This window comes from Pecten maximus, chromosome 14, assembly GCF_902652985.1.
Source record: "Pecten maximus chromosome 14, xPecMax1.1, whole genome shotgun sequence".
In the NCBI taxonomy this organism is placed as follows: Eukaryota; Metazoa; Mollusca; class Bivalvia; order Pectinida; family Pectinidae; genus Pecten; species Pecten maximus.
This window is the reverse complement of record NC_047028.1, coordinates 22,129,391-22,147,680: the sequence shown is the minus strand read 5'-3', so window position 1 is coordinate 22,147,680 and position 18,290 is coordinate 22,129,391. Positions and strand designations below refer to the sequence as shown.

Here is an 18,290-nt window from a genome sequence, read left to right as displayed (position 1 = left end):
TGGACAGTTTTTGGTTAATAACCATATCATAACATTTTGATAATCACAAAAAATATAAAATTGATGTTATTGGATAGGGTTGGATCCAAATATGCATCTCCAAGCAAAGCACAAATTTGATGTTGGCACTTCCTTAGATAAATGACCAGAACATACTGTCATCATATAGGGAATGTCTCAGATATTAGGGCTGGGACGATACAGTGATTGCACGATTCGATACGTATCACGATACCTCACCTACGATCCGATACGTATCACGATACCTCACCTACGATCCGATACGTATCACGATACCTCACCTACGATCCGATACGTATCACGATACTTTATTTATAGTATTGTCAAAGCAATGAACAACTTCAATGTGTGATTTTTTTTCAAATTTTATTTATTTGTTAAACACAAAGTTCGACAAGTAACAAAACCATTTTAAACAGTACTTTCAACCTCTTGCCATAGGCTCAATCATTTGAGTATTGCATGAATTGACTAGTGAACTGAGGAAACATAAAAATGCATTGCATCTTGACTAGTAGAATAACTGGAATATCTGGACTTGAAGAATAAAACATTAACTAATATGTAATACATGATGTAATACATGGAGCTCTATATTGTCACAGAATCAGAACTACCTTGCATATGGTTTTTGTTTTGTCAGTCTTCCTGATGCCACTGCCATCTTTGTTTTTATAAACAGGCTGACCGAACGTCTTCCACACGGATGATTTTGTGCCTTGCGGCGTAACTAACTCATCACAGTCGTCCATTTATAAACACATTTAGTCTAGCAATGGTTTTGTAATCTACTATTTGATTGACTAACCATGAAACAGTCATAGTGAAACGACCAATCAAACGCTTCCTAACATAGTGCCCCATTCCCGGAAAGGAGACTCGCAAGTACTTTCACTTTCAGAATTTTCGATCTTTCGGTGTTTGTTTACAATTATTTTACTTTAAAAGCTTTGTTTAATGGATTTCAAATGATAATATGAAGCAATGCTTTTTGTTTTTCACAAAAATATAGCGGATCGATACCGTATCGTAATTTGCTTCTTTGGATCGATACTTTTATCATGTTGAAGTGTACCGCGATTCACCGATGCATCGGTGTATCGTCCCAGTCCTATCAGATATTAGTTAACTTTGTATGCATGTTGTATTTATGTTATCTAGTTATCAATTGAAAGCCCTTTACCTTAGACTGTTAGCTTTAATTTGGAAAGTATTCAAGAAATACTTAAAATTGCAACAAAATTGCACTGATCATAAAACAGATGGCCACAAATGCAACTCTATTGTAAATTTAAATGGTACCTGTGAGATGAGAGTCTGGTTTGTTCTCTCCAGTTGAACCTGATACCTGTGAGATGAGAGTCTGGTTTGTTCTCTCTAGCTAACATGATACCTGTGAGATGAGAGTCTGGTTTGTTCTCTCTAGCTGACATGATACCTGTGAGATGAGAGTTTGGTTTGTTCTCTCTCTAGCCGACCCTCATACCTGTGAGATGAGAGTCTAGTTTGTTCTCTCTAGCTGACCCTCATACCTGTGAGATGAGAGTTTGGTTTGTTCTGTCTAGCTGACCCTTATACCTGTGAGATGAGAGTCTGGTTTGTTCTCTCTAGCTGACCCTCATTCCTGTGAGATAAGAGTCTGGTTTGTTTTCTCTAGCTGACACCCATACCTGTGAGATGAGAGTCTAGTTTGTTCTCTCTAGCCGACCCTCATACCTGTGAGATGAGAGTCTAGTTTGTTTTCTCTAGCTGACCGTCATACCTGTGAGATGAGAGTCTGGTTTGTTTTCTCTAGCTGACCGTCATACCTGTGAGATGAGAGTCTGGTTTGTTCTCTCTAGCTGACCCTCATACCTGTGAGATGAGAGTCTAGTTTGTTCTCTCTAGCTGAACCTCATACCTGTGAGATGAGAGTCTGGTTTGTTTTCTCTAGCTGACACCATACCTGTGAGATGAGAGTCTGGTTTGTTCTCTCTAGCTGACCTCATACCTGTGAGATGAGAGTTTGGTTTGTTCTCTCTCTAGCCGACCCTCATACATGTGAGATGAGAGTCTGATTTGCTCTCTCTAGCTGACCCTCATACCTGTGAGATGAGAGTCTGGTTTGTTCTCTCTAGCCGACCCTCATACCTGTGAGATGAGAGTCTGGTTTGTTCTCTCTAGCTGACCCTCATACCTGTGAGATGAGAGTCTGGTTTGTTCTCTCTAGCTGACCGTCATACCTGTGAGATCAGAGTCTGGTTTGTTCTCTCTAGCCGACCCTCATACCTGTGAGATGAGAGTCTGGTTTGTTCTCTCCAGCTGACCTCATACCTGTGAGATGAGAGTCTGGTTTGTTCTCTCTAGCTGACCCTCCAGTTGACTAATCTGTGTTTTGAAGCTGACCTCGGTATTATCTAGGAGTTGTCTCCTCTTTTCCACTTGACTCTGGTAAGTCTGTGACTGACCCTAAAGTTACACATATAAATACAGTTAAAATTTGATTTCATACAACTGTTCAAATACATATCTTAATTCAAATTTCCATACATACCTGAAACACCTGTGAGCTAATGTCAAAATTAAGTAAAAGTATGTTGTCATTTGAAGTCACACGTTCTTGTAGCAATATGTATGGCAGCTTAAAAGTCAAAGGTGGCATCTTTGTGGGTTAAGGTCAATGTCCGAAGTTGCAGGTAAAGGTCACAGTTAGGTAAATGTATAGGTTAAAGGTCACAGTTATGTTAAATATCTATACCCATGTAGATTAAAGGTCAAAGTTATCATGATGTAAGAGGTCAAAGTTATGTTGGAATATATATGTGAAAGTTATAGATTAAGTTAGATACCACATCCTTTTGTTAAATAACTTTAATTTGAATCATCATATTAATTAATATTTGTTCATAATGATGTTGATTAATATTTATATTATATGTATGATGTTACAATTTTATTATTTTAGATTATAAGTTATTACATCATCTTAAATTGTGTGGTATTTCTATTGCTGGACATGTATAATGTGAAAGTATTGAAAAAAATAAATCAGACTTAAATAAATGATTATATTCATACACAAAGTTTATATCAAATAATATAATGAAATGCCAAAGGTTCAATATACCACACGACGAACACAGGCACAAGGAAACATTAGTGTGTGTGACAAGTTCTAATATTGTGAGTGCACAGCATGGTAATTATTATCAGTTCTGGTCTGTAACATGGAAGGTTTAAAAGAAAAAAGCATCTTATCTGAACCACAACTTATTAATCCTAGAGCCCAGTATTTTCCCCCCCTCAATTTATGACTATTGCCAGACAAAGTTATATAATGACATATATTTGATCTGCTTCACAGCTTTATGAAAAGTGCATCTCTAATATGTACTTTATAATAACCCCCCAAACCTTAGTCATTCCTTAATTAGCATTGTAAAGTCTGTGTTCTATAGAATATAATAGACAAGGAGACAACTTCTATCAAATATAGTAAACATGCAACATCTTAAATATATATATATGCATTATTTATTGAAAAAAATGTATAGAAATTCTAAATTATTTACATTAAGAAAAAGAAGTAAGAAAAAAGCACATGCACAGGAGATGTGACACATAATTTTTTTTCTTTTTTTTTTTAATGAAATTTCTGTCAATTGTCAATTTCTGTAAAAAGAAATTAATAATTATTATCTAAATTGGAAAATAGTTTTCAAGGTCAGTTTCTGGTTCTTCCTATACCCAAGGTGAAACCTTCAAAACACTACATTACATTTTGAAAAATAAAATACTGTACTTGACATATTCCACAAAATTGGGACATCAAAAGTGATTCTGTTTCTACAAGTCTAACCCCACACACTTTTCTTGGGAAAGAAAATGGGTGCACTTATGTAGTTGAAGTCAAAAGAACAGCTGTATACCTATATATACTTAAGCTCAGAAAATTCTGAATGCTGGGAACACCAGGCTCAAATGTCAGATGATACAGATTTTATCTGGGGTGTCAGATAAGACAGGTTTAAATGAAGAGTCAGATAAGACAGAATTTATATAGTGTCAATAAGTAAGACAGGTTTTAGCTGGTATCAGGTAAAACAGGTTTGACTGCAAAGGAAAGTGAAGTAAGATTTATATATATAGGGGATCTTACACAAATTTCCATTCCAAAAGAAAATTATGAAATGAATTGTAGAAATGTAATTATGGGCAGCTCTGTGCACTGAAACAAGAGGCCCAATGGGCCTGCATCGCTCACCTGGCTCTACAGCAACTTTGAAGTTGATTGAGGTCATTTCTACAGATACTATGCTGATTATCATAGTAAGCTAGGTTTATTCACGTTAATAAATTTCTAGTCCTTCATTCCAGCATTTTATTGGCCTAATATCTGGTCTAGGAGGCTCTTGGCTATCGCAAAATTATTGTTTACAGATTTAAGCAGATTTCACCCCTGTGATCTTAAATGTAGGTCAAGGGTCATTCATTTGAACAAACTTTGTAGCCCTTCACCCCAGCATGCTACAGGCCCAATATCAAGTCCCTGGGCCTCTTGGTTATTAAGAAGAAGTCATTTGAAGAATATAGCCTATTTGACCAATATGACCTTAAGTGAAGGTCAAGGCAATTCATTTGAACAAACTTGGTAGCCCTTCACCCAAGCATGCTACAGACCCAATACCAAGTCCCTTGGCCTCTTGGTTATTGAGAAGAAGTTGTTTGAAGAGTATAGCCTATTTGACCCCTGTGACCTTAAATGAAGGTCAAGGTGATTTCTTTGAACAAACTTTGTAGCGCTTCACGCCAGCATACTACAGGCCCAATATCACATCCCTGGGCTTCTTGGTTATTGAGAAGAAGTTGTTTGAAGATTATAGCCCATTTGACCCATGTGACCTTGAATGAAGGTCAAGGTGATTTCTTTGAACAAACTTGGTAGCCCTTCACCCAAGCATGCAACAGTCCCAATATCAAGTCCCTAGGCCTCTTTTTATTGAGAAGAAGTCGTTTGAAGATTATAACCTATTTGACCCCTGTGACCTTGAATGAATGTCAAGGTCATTCATTTGAACAAACTTGGTAGCCCTTTACCCCAGCATGCTACAGGCCCAATATCAAGTCCCTGGGCCTCTTGGTTATTGAGAAGAAGTCGTTTGAAGATTATAGCCTATTTGACCCATGTGACCTTGAATGAAGGTCAAGGTGATTTCTTTGAAGAAACTTGGTAGCGCTTCACCCCAGCATGCTACAGGCCCAATATCAAGTCCCTGGGCCTCTTGGTTATTAAGAAGAAGTCATTTGAAGAATATAGCCTATTTGACCAATATGACCTTAAGTGAAGGTCAAGGCAATTCATTTGAACAAACTTGGTAGCCCTTCACCCAAGCATGCTACAGACCCAATACCAAGTCCCTTGGCCTCTTGGTTATTGAGAAGAAGTTGTTTGAAGAATAAAGCCTATTTGACCCATGTGACCTTGAATGAAGGTCAAGGTCATTTATTTGAACAAACTTTGTAGCCATTTACCCTAGCATGCTACAGGCCCAATATCAAGTCCCTTGGCCTCTTGGTTATTGAGAAGAAGTTGTTTGAAGAGTATAGCCTATTTGACCCCTGTGACCTTAAATGAAGGTCAAGGTGATTTCTTTGAACAAACTTGGTAGCGCTTCACGCCAGCATACTACAGGCCCAATATCACATCCCTGGGCTTCTTGGTTATTGAGAAGAAGTTGTTTGAAGATTATAGCCCATTTGACCCATGTGACCTTGAATGAAGGTCAAGGTGATTTCTTTGAACAAACTTGGTAGCCCTTCACCCAAGCATGCAACAGTCCCAATATCAAGTCCCTAGGCCTCTTTTTATTGAGAAGAAGTCGTTTGAAGATTATAACCTATTTGACCCCTGTGACCTTGAATGAATGTCAAGGTCATTCATTTGAACAAACTTGGTAGCCCTTTACCCCAGCATGCTACAGGCCCAATATCAAGTCCCTGGGCCTCTTGGTTATTGAGAAGAAGTCGTTTGAAGATTATAGCCTATTTGACCCATGTGACCTTGAATGAAGGTCAAGGTGATTTCTTTGAAGAAACTTGGTAGCGCTTCACCCCAGCATACTACAGGCCCAATATCACATCCCTGGGCCTCTTGGTTATTGAGAAGAAGTCGTTTGAAGATTATAGCCTATTTGACCCATGTGACCTTGAATGAAGGTCAAGGTCATTTATTTGAACAAACTTGGTAGCCCTTTAGCCAAGCATGCTACAGGCCCAATATCAAGTCCCTGCGCCTCTTGGTTATTGAGAAGAAGTCATTTGAAGATTATAGCCTATTTGACCCATGTGACCTTGAATGAAGGTCAAGGTCATTCATTTGAACAAAGTTGGTAGCCCTTCACCCCAGTATGCTACAGGCCCAATATCAAGTCCTTGGGCCTCTTGGTTATTGAGAAGAAGTTGTTTAAATGAAAAAGTTGACGCCGGACGGCCGGCCGGACGGACGGACGGACGGACGGACGGACGACGGACGCCGCACCACGGCATAAGCTCACTTGCCCTTCGGGCAGGTGAGCTAAAAATTGTCATAAATTTCATAAATCTTATATGAAATGGAAATAAATGTAAGATTCTGTTCATCACATAACTAATAATAATTAAGATGTTTTTGAAAACACTGTAAAAGTACATATTTTGGCCTACACAAATTTTAGTGCAAAACTGAATTTAAACAGATTAACCCAAGGATATAGTGAAACACTTAAAATAATCCCCATGGGAAACGAATATAAGAAACTTAAATCAGCGCAATTATAATTTAGCGGATTGCTTACAACGAGAAAATCGCTAAAATAAGATTACCACTAAAATATGTACATTTACAGAATTCTTGAAAAGATTTTTTGTTATAATTGACAATGTTATCATTAATTTCCTTCTCTTTGGTGATATCACAATGTGTATGTGACACCAAGTTGTGGTAAACAATTAAAACAATGGGAATGTACAACAATCAAAACCAGGTGTTATTACATGTGAGCAATGGAACTGACCATAACGTAGTTATGTGACAAATAGATATCTCTAATACAAATATAATAGATACAGTGTGAAAACAAAAGCCAGCCACCATAGTGATTGTGTGTAGAAGTGATACATCATGTCAACATGCAAACATGTCGGAGGTTATAGTTTCAAGCCAGAGGAGGGCACACTTAAATCTATTAGAGGGAGAAAAAAAAAATCAACAACGGCTAAAAAAAAAACACCTCTCTATTAACAAACCTGTACAAATTCACACTTCTCTGTCAATGCTCTCCTCTGATGTTCTAAAGTTTCAATCTGTTTTTGAAACGTTCGTCGTTGTAACTCCCAATCTTTTGCCTTCTGGACATATTCCTAATATACAAATACTCCATATTCTCAGTAAATGTGTAAATGGGTAACTAATGGGATTACTGTAGAGACCTTCTTACTTCACACACATCTCGATTGGAAAATAACAACACAGAAGTTGTGTTAGAATCAAGTTGCTTACCTGTCCTTGTAGCATTTTAATTTAACAGGAATTTGGCTGTTCACAGGCCTTTATATAGATTACACACATTGGTATCATTGATTTTCAGTGATATTGAAATACAGTGCCTTGGCTATCTTAAGTAATTTTTCCAGAACACACATTATTGAAAGTGGTTCAATACTGACATGTTTCAGGGACATTTAGCTCTTAGGAATCTACGTCCGCTTCATTGAGACTTTTTATTTATAAGCTCAAACTGACCATATTGAATGCATCAATCACTCAAAAAGTAAGATTTTTTGAGTGAATAAAAATCAAAGGATGTAGAAAAAACATTGCTTAAATAGAAATTCATATAGGTATGCATACATTTTCCAAAATTCTGAATCATATAGAACTGTGATACACAGTACTGGCATAATTAGTATTTTTTGACATTGTTATTAATGATTATTAACTTATTATTTTCTGATTAAATATTGCATGCAAACAATCCTAAACTAAAGCATTCCATTTTTTTTCAATTATATAAAATCAACTTCAAATAAATGCTTAGACTATGCTGCAGTACCACTGAATTTATTATTTCACAGTTTTTGTCTGCTTAAATCTTATGTCTGTGAAGACACACCACCTGTTTAATTGAAAAAAGTCATCAACAGTCTGTTCAACTGCTGCCATGGAAGAACAAATCTGCAACAGACACTATCAGTGTAAACTGCTGTCTGTGTTATTCTTTTATATGAACAGGTTAAATGTCCAGTGTCCACTGTTACAGCCTTTTAGTCTTTCAACAGATGACGGCAAGTTATTAATATTACTATGTTTATCTGACATAATAGTAGGGACTATTCCAAATGCCATGAGGACAGGGGAGGTAACTGTGGGAGCTATATCTGATATGGAGGTGTAATACTAGGCCGTTTTGACCACTTGGACTGGTGTTGTTCGTTTATGAAATAAAGACGGACTTGGTGATTTTATACTGTTTTCAGACGAGCCTTGACAAAGACTTCAAAGGCCTGTATTAACATTTGCAGGTCCGTCAAGATATATGTTTTAAATATTACATTTAAAAACTGACGAACCGGTTTGTCCAAATAAACAAACAAGCCCCTATAGACTATATTTTACTAACCTCCAATTTGTCCTTTGACAGGGGAGGTAACTACAGTGGGAGCTATATCTGACATAGTGAGGTAACAACTTGAACAGGGGAGATAACTACTTGAACAGGGGAGATAACTACTTGAACAGGGGAGATAACTACTTGGACAGGGGAGGCAATTACAGTTAGGACTATATGTGACATAGTGAGGTAACAACTTGAACAGGGGAGATAACTACTTGAACAGGGGAGATAACTACTTGAACAGGGGAGATAACTACTTGAACAGGGGAGGTAACTACTTGGACAGGGGAGGTAACTACTTGGACAGAGGAGGTAACTTCAGTGGGGACTATATCTGACATAGCGAGGTAACAACTTGAATTACAACTTTTCTAACATTGTTAGGTAATACTGCTATTTTATAGACCTCCGATTTGTCCTTGGACAGGGGAGGTAACTACAGTTGGGACTAAATCTGACATAATGTAGTAACAATAGGGGCTACGTTTTACACACCTCCATTTTGTCCTTGGTATGTTTAAGCTCCATCGTGTTATCCTGAAGTTGAATCTCTGTCTGTTCAATGTCCCGTCGTGATTCTTTTATCTGCTTGTGGTGCCGTTTATTTAACTTTTCATAATCATGTTTCACCTTACGTACCTGGTCAACACAAACAAAACATTTGTCACTGTAAATATTCAAAGAAGAAAAACAACATAAATATTTAGGCACAATAACATCAAAAAAACATACATACCTCAAGGAAGTGTTTCTAATTCGATATCAAATTTTCAAATTTTTATGGCTCAAATCTTATTCTCAATGCATAGACAGATTATCATTTTGCAGGTGTTTAATCACTAAGTATATCATAACTACCTTAAACACAAGATAGCTAAGAAAAGTCTGAATTACCAAATATCATTTACTGGATCTTCAAAGTACTGTGCCATTTGAAACAAGAGAATAATTATTTAAGCCTTTATGTCATTTTTGATATCCAATATCTATCAATACATACTCTCTAGAACTGATTGATTTTTTTTTTTATAGAAATTTAGTCAAAATAATTATCATGAATTTTGAGTTAAAAATTCAAATGATTCCTTTATAATTTGATTAAAGGGAAAGAATAACAATAGAGATTAAAATATTGGTGGACCGTAGGGTCTGAACATCATATAGTATATATGGAATATATGGGTATTGTAACAATGGGTCATTCAACTTCCACCGGTAACCATGGAAACTACATGGAAACATTACACCTGGGGTGCTATTACCTAGAAGTGTTAGAATGGATTTGTTACAGAATAAATCTTCAAAACCACAACAATCGTATTGTTATTGTTCAAAATAACCAGCACGACAGAGAAATCTGATGAAATGATATCACACAATCCAACACTGAAGATGAAAATATGGTAAAAATGAAGACGATGATGATGATGATAGAAACGATGGTGTTGATGATGCTGATGATCATTGTTTATGCTGACAACCAATATCATTAGGTTTAAACATTAAATCATGCCAAATGAATATTACGATGATTTAATGGCCTGCTATTCTGAAAAATATCTTTGAAAATATTATATTAATTAATCAACTCTAGACTATTTTTTTTTTTTTTTAGATCTCAAAAAAAGTAAATACGCATTACATATCATTAGCTGAAATGTCCTCACAAAATAATCCAACTTAATTCGATCACATTTGGTCACAATTTGGTTATTAAATTACCAACTTGTAATTGGAAGTATTCTGTTGATTGGGCATTTTTATTCATATAATTCTTCATATAGATGTGACACTTGTTTAAAAGATTTTGAAGATCATCATTTCTTTCTTATTGTAGATTTTCAAAGGATTATTAAAGCTAATAGACCAATTAAAACATTTCTTCTTATACTAGTCAAGATATAAAATATGCAAATATATTCACATGTTCATTTCTCCAATTTACCCAAAATTAGTTCAAAATTTTTGATGGATGTCATTTTTCCTTTTTTTGACAGAAATCTATGATTTGATATATAGTTAACATAAATGTATTACTGATATGATAAATGAGATGAAAGAGGAGGAAATGTGGTTTGGTGCCCACAAATGAAATTCTTCAAAATCAAGAAACTTTGTGACCAAGTAGTGACAGAATGACAGCAGGGTTATTTTCTGACAGAAGGTTTGACACTCGAGCCAGACAGATCAAATTTTAGGTCACTCCAGCGAAAAAAAAAAAAAAATAAGAAAAAATATTCAAACTCCTCCACATAATCTGCTTCCACCTTTTTTAAAAGTAATCTGTCCGTACAGGACAAAAGGTTCTTTGGAATGCCTTGGGCCTTTTCTATGTTGTAATAAGTATAAGGCTGAGTGATGATCCAAAGGAAGTGATCTACCATCAACTGTGGTTCTGGTTTCTATGGTAACAAGGTGAAGTTATAAAACAATCATGTGAAATTGTAAAAAAAAAAAAAAAATTGGCTGATTCAACAAAAAAACCCAACTGTAGTCCAAGGTAATGATTATGAAATAAAGAAATTAAGTTAAAGTACTTTACTAATAAACCTGTAGTCTACATACAGCATGATTGGTTTATAATAGATATTTTGTGACTAATGTTAACATATACAAATGTAGATATGTACTACTGTATGGTTTAGATAAAAAAAATTGTAGATGTTTTACGAACAACGAATACAAGAAGACAATTAAATAATAAGAATGATACATAGTAAGTTTTGCAACTTTCAAATAAGTCTGACTTTGAGTAAACATTTGCCTTTCTCTGAAAACAATTTGAAAATATATTAAAACATACACATACTTATAATAACAATGAGGAAATATTACAACACCAATGTCCAGCATTCTCTCTAGCTATGTATGGTCCTCTGACCTTTTCTATCTCAGAGAGCTATAAAACAAGTTATCCCCCTGGTGTTGAACTCATGTGATCCTACAGGGATCCTGGCTCCCATTATTTGATGGTTTATTGATTTTGTGTATTTTTCTCCTTTTTCTTTGTAATTATCTGTTCTACTGAATATTTTTAGTAAAACATGACTGTATTTTATTCTCCTGATCAGACCAAACTGATTCAATACTCTAAATTCCAGCAGAATAAATAAATACACACCTCTTCCTTCAGGGCAGTGAGATGGGTATCATACTCAGAGATTCCAGCCCTCTGACAATCTTCAAGGTCTTTAACTTGCTGTTTGAGACGCCCAATCTATGCAAAAAAAAAAAAAATTATACTGCCAGAAAAAGTCTCCACAAGATGTTGTTCAGTGATATCAGTATCTATATGTGACAAGGAATGGATGGCAATGGGAAAGACAGATAATGGATATCTGTTTAATGAAGCACCCATTTACTGTTTAATGACTATGATAAATGATCTTTCATCAATATTGCTTAAATTAAGGAAATGATAAGATCTTGATACTCCGGAAAAGCATAAAACACTTTCAATTTAAAAATCATGTTATCAAGAGTTTCATACTAAATGCTAAACACATAACAAGGATAAATCTGTCCTTCGAATTTACTGGTCTCTATCAAATTAATTCTATTCTGTATACAACAGCGAAACGGATTACAATATATATACATATACAGCATAACAGATTATGATATACTTTGCAAGATGGCTGAGAAGTCAATACCTCTGTATGTTTCTGTTCCAGTGTGGACCGCTGTACCAGGATCTCGTGTTCCTTCTGTAGTAACTTTGTCTCCAAGTCCTTCAGGTCATGTTCCCAGTCACTCTTCTGTGACTCCATCATCCCGTCAATGTGCGAAATCAGCTCCTTCAGCTCCGACTCACACGACGTCGTCAACACACCCTTCGGTAACCTTGGTAACCAGATAAAAAGATATCAATTAACACGAACAAATTAGGACATTTCATCATACCGGTTCATCTGTTTCATCAACTTAACTCTCTTAATGCATTTTTTTTCTATACACAGCATTTCTATTAATCTATATTTTTACCAAGAAAAATCGGTAGTATCATCATATAATTAAAAAAAAATTGTGAAAAAGAACAATTTTATAGTTAAAACCAATGAAATTGCAGAACACAAAACACTATAAAAGTAAACAAATAGAAAGCTTTATGCAAAAACATATGAATCGTTTCAGTATATTTTAATTTTCTTCAAAATATTTTTTCCTGAAAATACAGATTTAATAGTCTTCATGTACGTATACTGGTACGTAACAACAAATATGTATATTGTATGAGTGTGAATAATATTTCGTAATGTTAAACACACTCATGAAATTGATATAAGTAATGTCTAAAGACATAATCATCTTCTATATATTTCTTATCAAACTTTCATCTTATAATCTGCTTTTGATATGTCAAGTGCACTGTGAAAATGACCAAAATAAAGAAAGAAACTTAAAGAAATTCCAAATTTAAAAATCTAAGAAAACAACAATTTCATACAGGGTTAACAGTCCATTCAAAAATACATTTTTTTAGATTGAAATATCCACATAATTACATTTCAAATTAAGTTCAGTACCAACATAAGATTATGTGAAATGAGAATACCTACTAACTAGCATGAGATGCATGTTGAGTGTACAGTGGTGCCTACACAATATATCAACTGTGACAAACCAGAGACTTTTAAACATCATTCCATGTTCAACTTTCCATTGGTCATATTTGGTGACAAAATCTTCAAATAAGAAGCAATGAATTTCTAGTGTTGACAAAATGTGATCATTGTCCTCTAGGTTTTGTTGTGAAGGCCTACATGACGTGAGTGAAGCTGTATGCGAGATCATTGTCCTCTAGGCTTTGTTGTGATATACATGACGTGAGTGAAGCTGTATGTGGTGTGATCATTGCCCTCTAGGCTTTGTTGTGAAGGCCTGCATGACGTGAGTGAAGCTGTATATGTGGTGTGATCATTGTCCTCTAGGCTTTGTTGTGAAGGTCTACATGACGTGAGTGAAGCTGTATGTGGTGTGATCATTGCCCTCTAGGCTTTGTTGTGAAGGCCTGCATGACATGAGTGAAGCTGTATGTGGTGTGATCATTGTCCTCTAGGCTTTGTTGTGAAGGCCTACATGACGTGAGTGAAGCTGTATGTGGTGTGATCATTGTCCTCTAGGCTTTGTTGCGATATACATGACGTGAGTGAAGCTGTATGTGGTGTGATCATTGCCCTCTAGGTTTTGTTGTGAAGGCCTACATGACATGAGTGAAGCTGTATGTGGTGTGATCATTGCCCTCTAGGTTTTGTTGTGAAGGCCTACATGACATGAGTGAAGCTGTATGTGGTGTGATCATTGCCCTCTAGGTTTTGTTGTGAAGGCCTGCATGACATGAGTGAAGCTGTATGTGGTGTGATCATTGCCCTCTAGGTTTTGTTGTGAAGGCCTGCATGACATGAGTGAAGCTGTATGTGGTGTGATCATTGCCCTCTAGGTTTTGTTGTGAAGGCCTGCATGACATGAGTGAAGCTGTATGTGGTGTGATCATTGCCCTCTAGGTTTTGTTGTGAAGGCCTACATGACATGAGTGAAGCTGTATGTGGTGTGATCATTGTCCTCTAGGTTTTGTTGTGAAGGCCTGCATGACGTGAGTGAAGCTGTTTGTGTGGACCTGACACAAGCATTAAAACTCCAGAAATGTTTTTAAGCCAGAAACACACGTGAACAAGTTTTAAAGCCTTAGCTTCACCTTAGGCAAGGCCCTGTCTAGCAGCAGTTGTGCAGATTGAATGTATGATTTGCTCCACAGGAAGATCGATGAATATTCATAGTTAAATGACAAAAAATTGCTTCAAAGACATGCTCAGAAATTCTAGAAATATATTTCTTATCAATTTACATACTATGTGACAACTAACTATACAACATCAATTGATAAAGATACTTTAGATACAGAGTATCACAGAATGAATCAAATTGCAAGTTACTGTTCCACTTTCAAACTGCCTTTTTGAGCATGATCAAAGATAAAGATCGGTAAAAAAAATTGTTCTTAAAATCAAGGGAGTTATCTCCCCTGCCAAGGTATATGTACTACAATAATCTCTAAATTGTAGAAATTCACCTCAGGACATACACACAACCAACCCTTCATTTTACCAATAATCATATCAAAACTACCCCACCGTCTATTTTCTTCTTCAAATGCTGAAACTTTGAACATGTCCAATTCCTAAAATTTGATATGTTAAAAAATACCCTTACACCACCTTCAGAATGTGTATGGGTACCAGTAGTTATTTTCTTAACATCGTATTCTACATCATTAAGTCACATCAAAAAATATTACAATACAGAAACTATAAACAAAAATTAATAACTAAATCAGACTAGACTAAGGGGAGACAGTTATGATACGAGGTGTCATAACGGAAGCAGGGTAAACCAATAATATTTCTACCAATAATATTTCTGTATCACATACAAGTAGAATACATATCTAATCTTTAAAGTATGTCAAGATCTGAAAAAGGATCTATTTTAATGAGAGAACTTAATTAATTTATACTTTTTAAATCAAGAACTAAGTATAAAATCCAGTATTATTGTAATCATCAGGTAGCCATTTCAGATCTTTACAAACTAAAAGTGTTGAAAAGAGAAAATGTATTCATAACCTGGGAAAGAAATTGACTTAGTCTATTACAATATATGGTAATAAAAGATGTTTAGAGGTCACAATGGGGATATTACAATACCTTTTGATCTACATCTAATATACAGGGGGTGCAAACACTATCTACTGAGATACAATGAAACAGAAATATATTCTTAATGAAGTAATATCTAATTGATGAATAGGAAGTTATCAGCAGTTTGATTTTACAACAGAATTTTGATATATAGGTGATGCTACAGTGTGCACCAGCTGATGACTGTGAACAGATTTGTGAATCATGCAACTTTTCAGAATCAGTTTACACAACTTGTTGAAGCAGTGACCAGTGAAAACATTACTGATTGATATAAAAGACGGTATGCCTTCAACTTTGTGTATGTTAAAGGCCTTAATGACAATATGATGAAATTAATGAAAAATGTTTTTTTTATGACATTATACAGTTACCCAGTATTTCGTCAGGATCTGTAAAGAATAATCATTTTTTTTGTGAAATTGACACCCTCCATAAAATTTATGTTTATTCATTTTGAAGAATTAGCCAAAAGTCCAGGTACATCTCAGCAATCTGTCTTAAGTGAAAGGCAATTTATTGTGTGCTTCATTTTTAAACATAATTAGCAAACCCGTTAAATGAGTTCTAATTTGAATTATTCCACAAACTCCAAGATGATGGAAATCTAACTATATTTGCAAATGCCAATTAAAGTGGATAGAAATATTGAAAATTGTGTTCTTGAATGCAATATGTCATTTTTTTTGAGGCAGTGAAACTACAATATGCATTAGAATAAGCTGATACATCAATATCATTATATTGCTCATGCTTGCAATTATACATATATGTAAATTAAACCACAACACTAAATAAGAAACACACAGCAAGCATTATACTATAGCTTGTTTTATACCATCAATTCTGCTATCAAAAGCATGATTTACTAGTTTCTACTTAATAGGTGTTGTATTTACAGTATCTGTGAAGAAATGTATTTATATATATTTAATATATAGCAACACATACATGTACATAGGTACACAGTTAAAATGTGTAGTTATTTAAATATCATATGAATTAATCATGAAATCCAAACCATGCAGCAATGTTTTAAAAATGCATGTCACATCATACATTACTTTAGTTTTATATTTTATTGATAAGTTCAAATAAAATCAATGTTTATTAAAATACATGCCTTTTCATCCATCAAAAGATTAGCCATTAGTCTAAGCTGAACAACGTTACACACAACTTACACTACGTGGGAGCTGATTTCGTCATATTGTAGCCTTTGATTATTAACAGAATATTAATATTAATATTCAGCAATACATGATGCAGCCAGCAATAAAAATAATAAATTTTGTAAGTAAAACCAATTATTAAATCACAGATTTTTCAAATTTGACTTTGATTTTTATCATTGTTTTATTAAAACAGAAAATATTTAAAAGTGTTCAACATTATAATTTAATGACACTTTTTTATACATATCATTTAAAAACATGTAGGTCCTTTGAAATAAAATCTTATGGTGAAATTTTTATTGCAAGAAGCCAAGCAAATATGTTTTAACCATTGATGGAGATCCATTCATGATTAGTTAGGCTCAAAACTGACTCCAATCGGTTCACATACAGTGTACAAGGGGAGGTAACTACATACACCTGTACAGGGGCTAGGTGACTTACCCAACAACAGTTTGTGTGTTTCATACGACTTTGACACAGCTAAAACAGGTGTTTATAGACATTTCACACACGTTACATATTCTCCTACAACAATTCCACACCCTAATGATTTTACAAGGAACTGCTTCTATCTGATAATTAGCCCATATCTCGTAATAACCCTACCTATGCAATATCTACCATATCTTCAGTAATATTGCCAGTAAATGTTAATTCATTTTCCTGTCAAATAACCCAGTTCCTATGTAGAGGTAATCTGTTAGCCCCTGAGCTTAATCGCAGAATAAATACAATATTACCAATATTAGATCAATCATACACTTTACCATAATTTAAATTAAAGCATCAGAAATGTTGGAGTCAATTCAACCTTGACTTGATATGTCTACTGCAAATAACAGATGGCAAAGAGCGTTAAGATTGATTGAAGTTATTAAATATAAATCCTAATATTTGCAAAAATTTTCAAATCAAAATGTGGCTCAGAAAAACAATAGGTCTTGACTTTATCCTGATTACCTCATATAGTATAATGTACTAAGTTTTAGAGATAACAATTGAAAGATGTGGGAGGAAATCCCTCGACAGGATTCAAATACCAGAAATACACAACCCATTTCATAAAAATAGTTTTTTCAAAATTTAGCTCAGGAAAACAACTATAATATGTGGGAGGAGATCTCAAGATATAATATTTAAATACTAGAAACGAGCAAATGGCTATAACATTTTCTAAAATATTCAAGTCAAAACACCCCAAATGAAATACAATTTAAAATTATAAAGCCCCATCATTACACCATTACATCACGATTAAAAATTCTGCTAAAGATTTAACAAGATTTGAGTTGAAAAATGTGGGAGGAGATATCCGATGCTGCCAAACAAAAGTTTATGCTGGATGGATGGACACCGCCATATACCATAATACTAACACCAAACAATGCAGGCCATATGAAAAGTAAAAATAAATTTGAAAATGTGGTATATAATTACTTTCATTAATAAGCTCTCTGGTTGACAATGGAAATTGTCAGTACTGTATTTATTTTCAGAGTCAGATTTACAGTGGGTACATGTAGGTATAGGGTTACGATATTAGAAATCTCTTTAATACCTGAATTTGAAACCAAAAATATAACAATACAATGTATCTATAATGAAATTACACAAATAAAACTTTGTCATTTGATCAAAATACGGGAGTATTTTAAATCACATTTTAACCTACCTTTTGGTTTATATGGATTTCAACAAAGAGCCAAATACATAATGGTAGAAACTGGAGGCCTTGGTTTTGGGTTACAATTTAAACATATGTA

The 18,290-nt window shown here is 34.7% G+C and overlaps 1 protein-coding gene across 7 annotated transcripts in view; it reads right to left on the bottom strand.

Annotated features, from left to right (window-relative positions):
* LOC117341621 (centrosomal protein of 63 kDa-like) overlaps window positions 1-18,290 on the bottom strand; it is a 35,504-nt gene that overhangs the window by 15,310 nt on the left and 1,904 nt on the right. For 3 of the 7 annotated variants that reach the window (XM_033903472.1, XM_033903471.1, XM_033903475.1), the window contains exons 3-7: window positions 12,305-12,494; window positions 11,773-11,868; window positions 9,147-9,290; window positions 7,285-7,398; window positions 2,335-2,469 (exon numbers count right to left, since the gene is read on the bottom strand). In XM_033903472.1, coding sequence (XP_033759363.1) covers window positions 2,335-2,469; window positions 7,285-7,398; window positions 9,147-9,290; window positions 11,773-11,868; window positions 12,305-12,494 — 679 coding nt within the window. Of the gene's footprint in view, window positions 1-2,334; window positions 2,470-7,284; window positions 7,399-9,146; window positions 9,291-11,772; window positions 11,869-12,304; window positions 12,495-15,723; window positions 15,742-16,968; window positions 17,008-18,290 lie in introns of all 7 variants that reach the window. The other 4 variants (XM_033903477.1, XM_033903476.1, XM_033903478.1 and 1 more) reach the window with 4 other exon arrangements.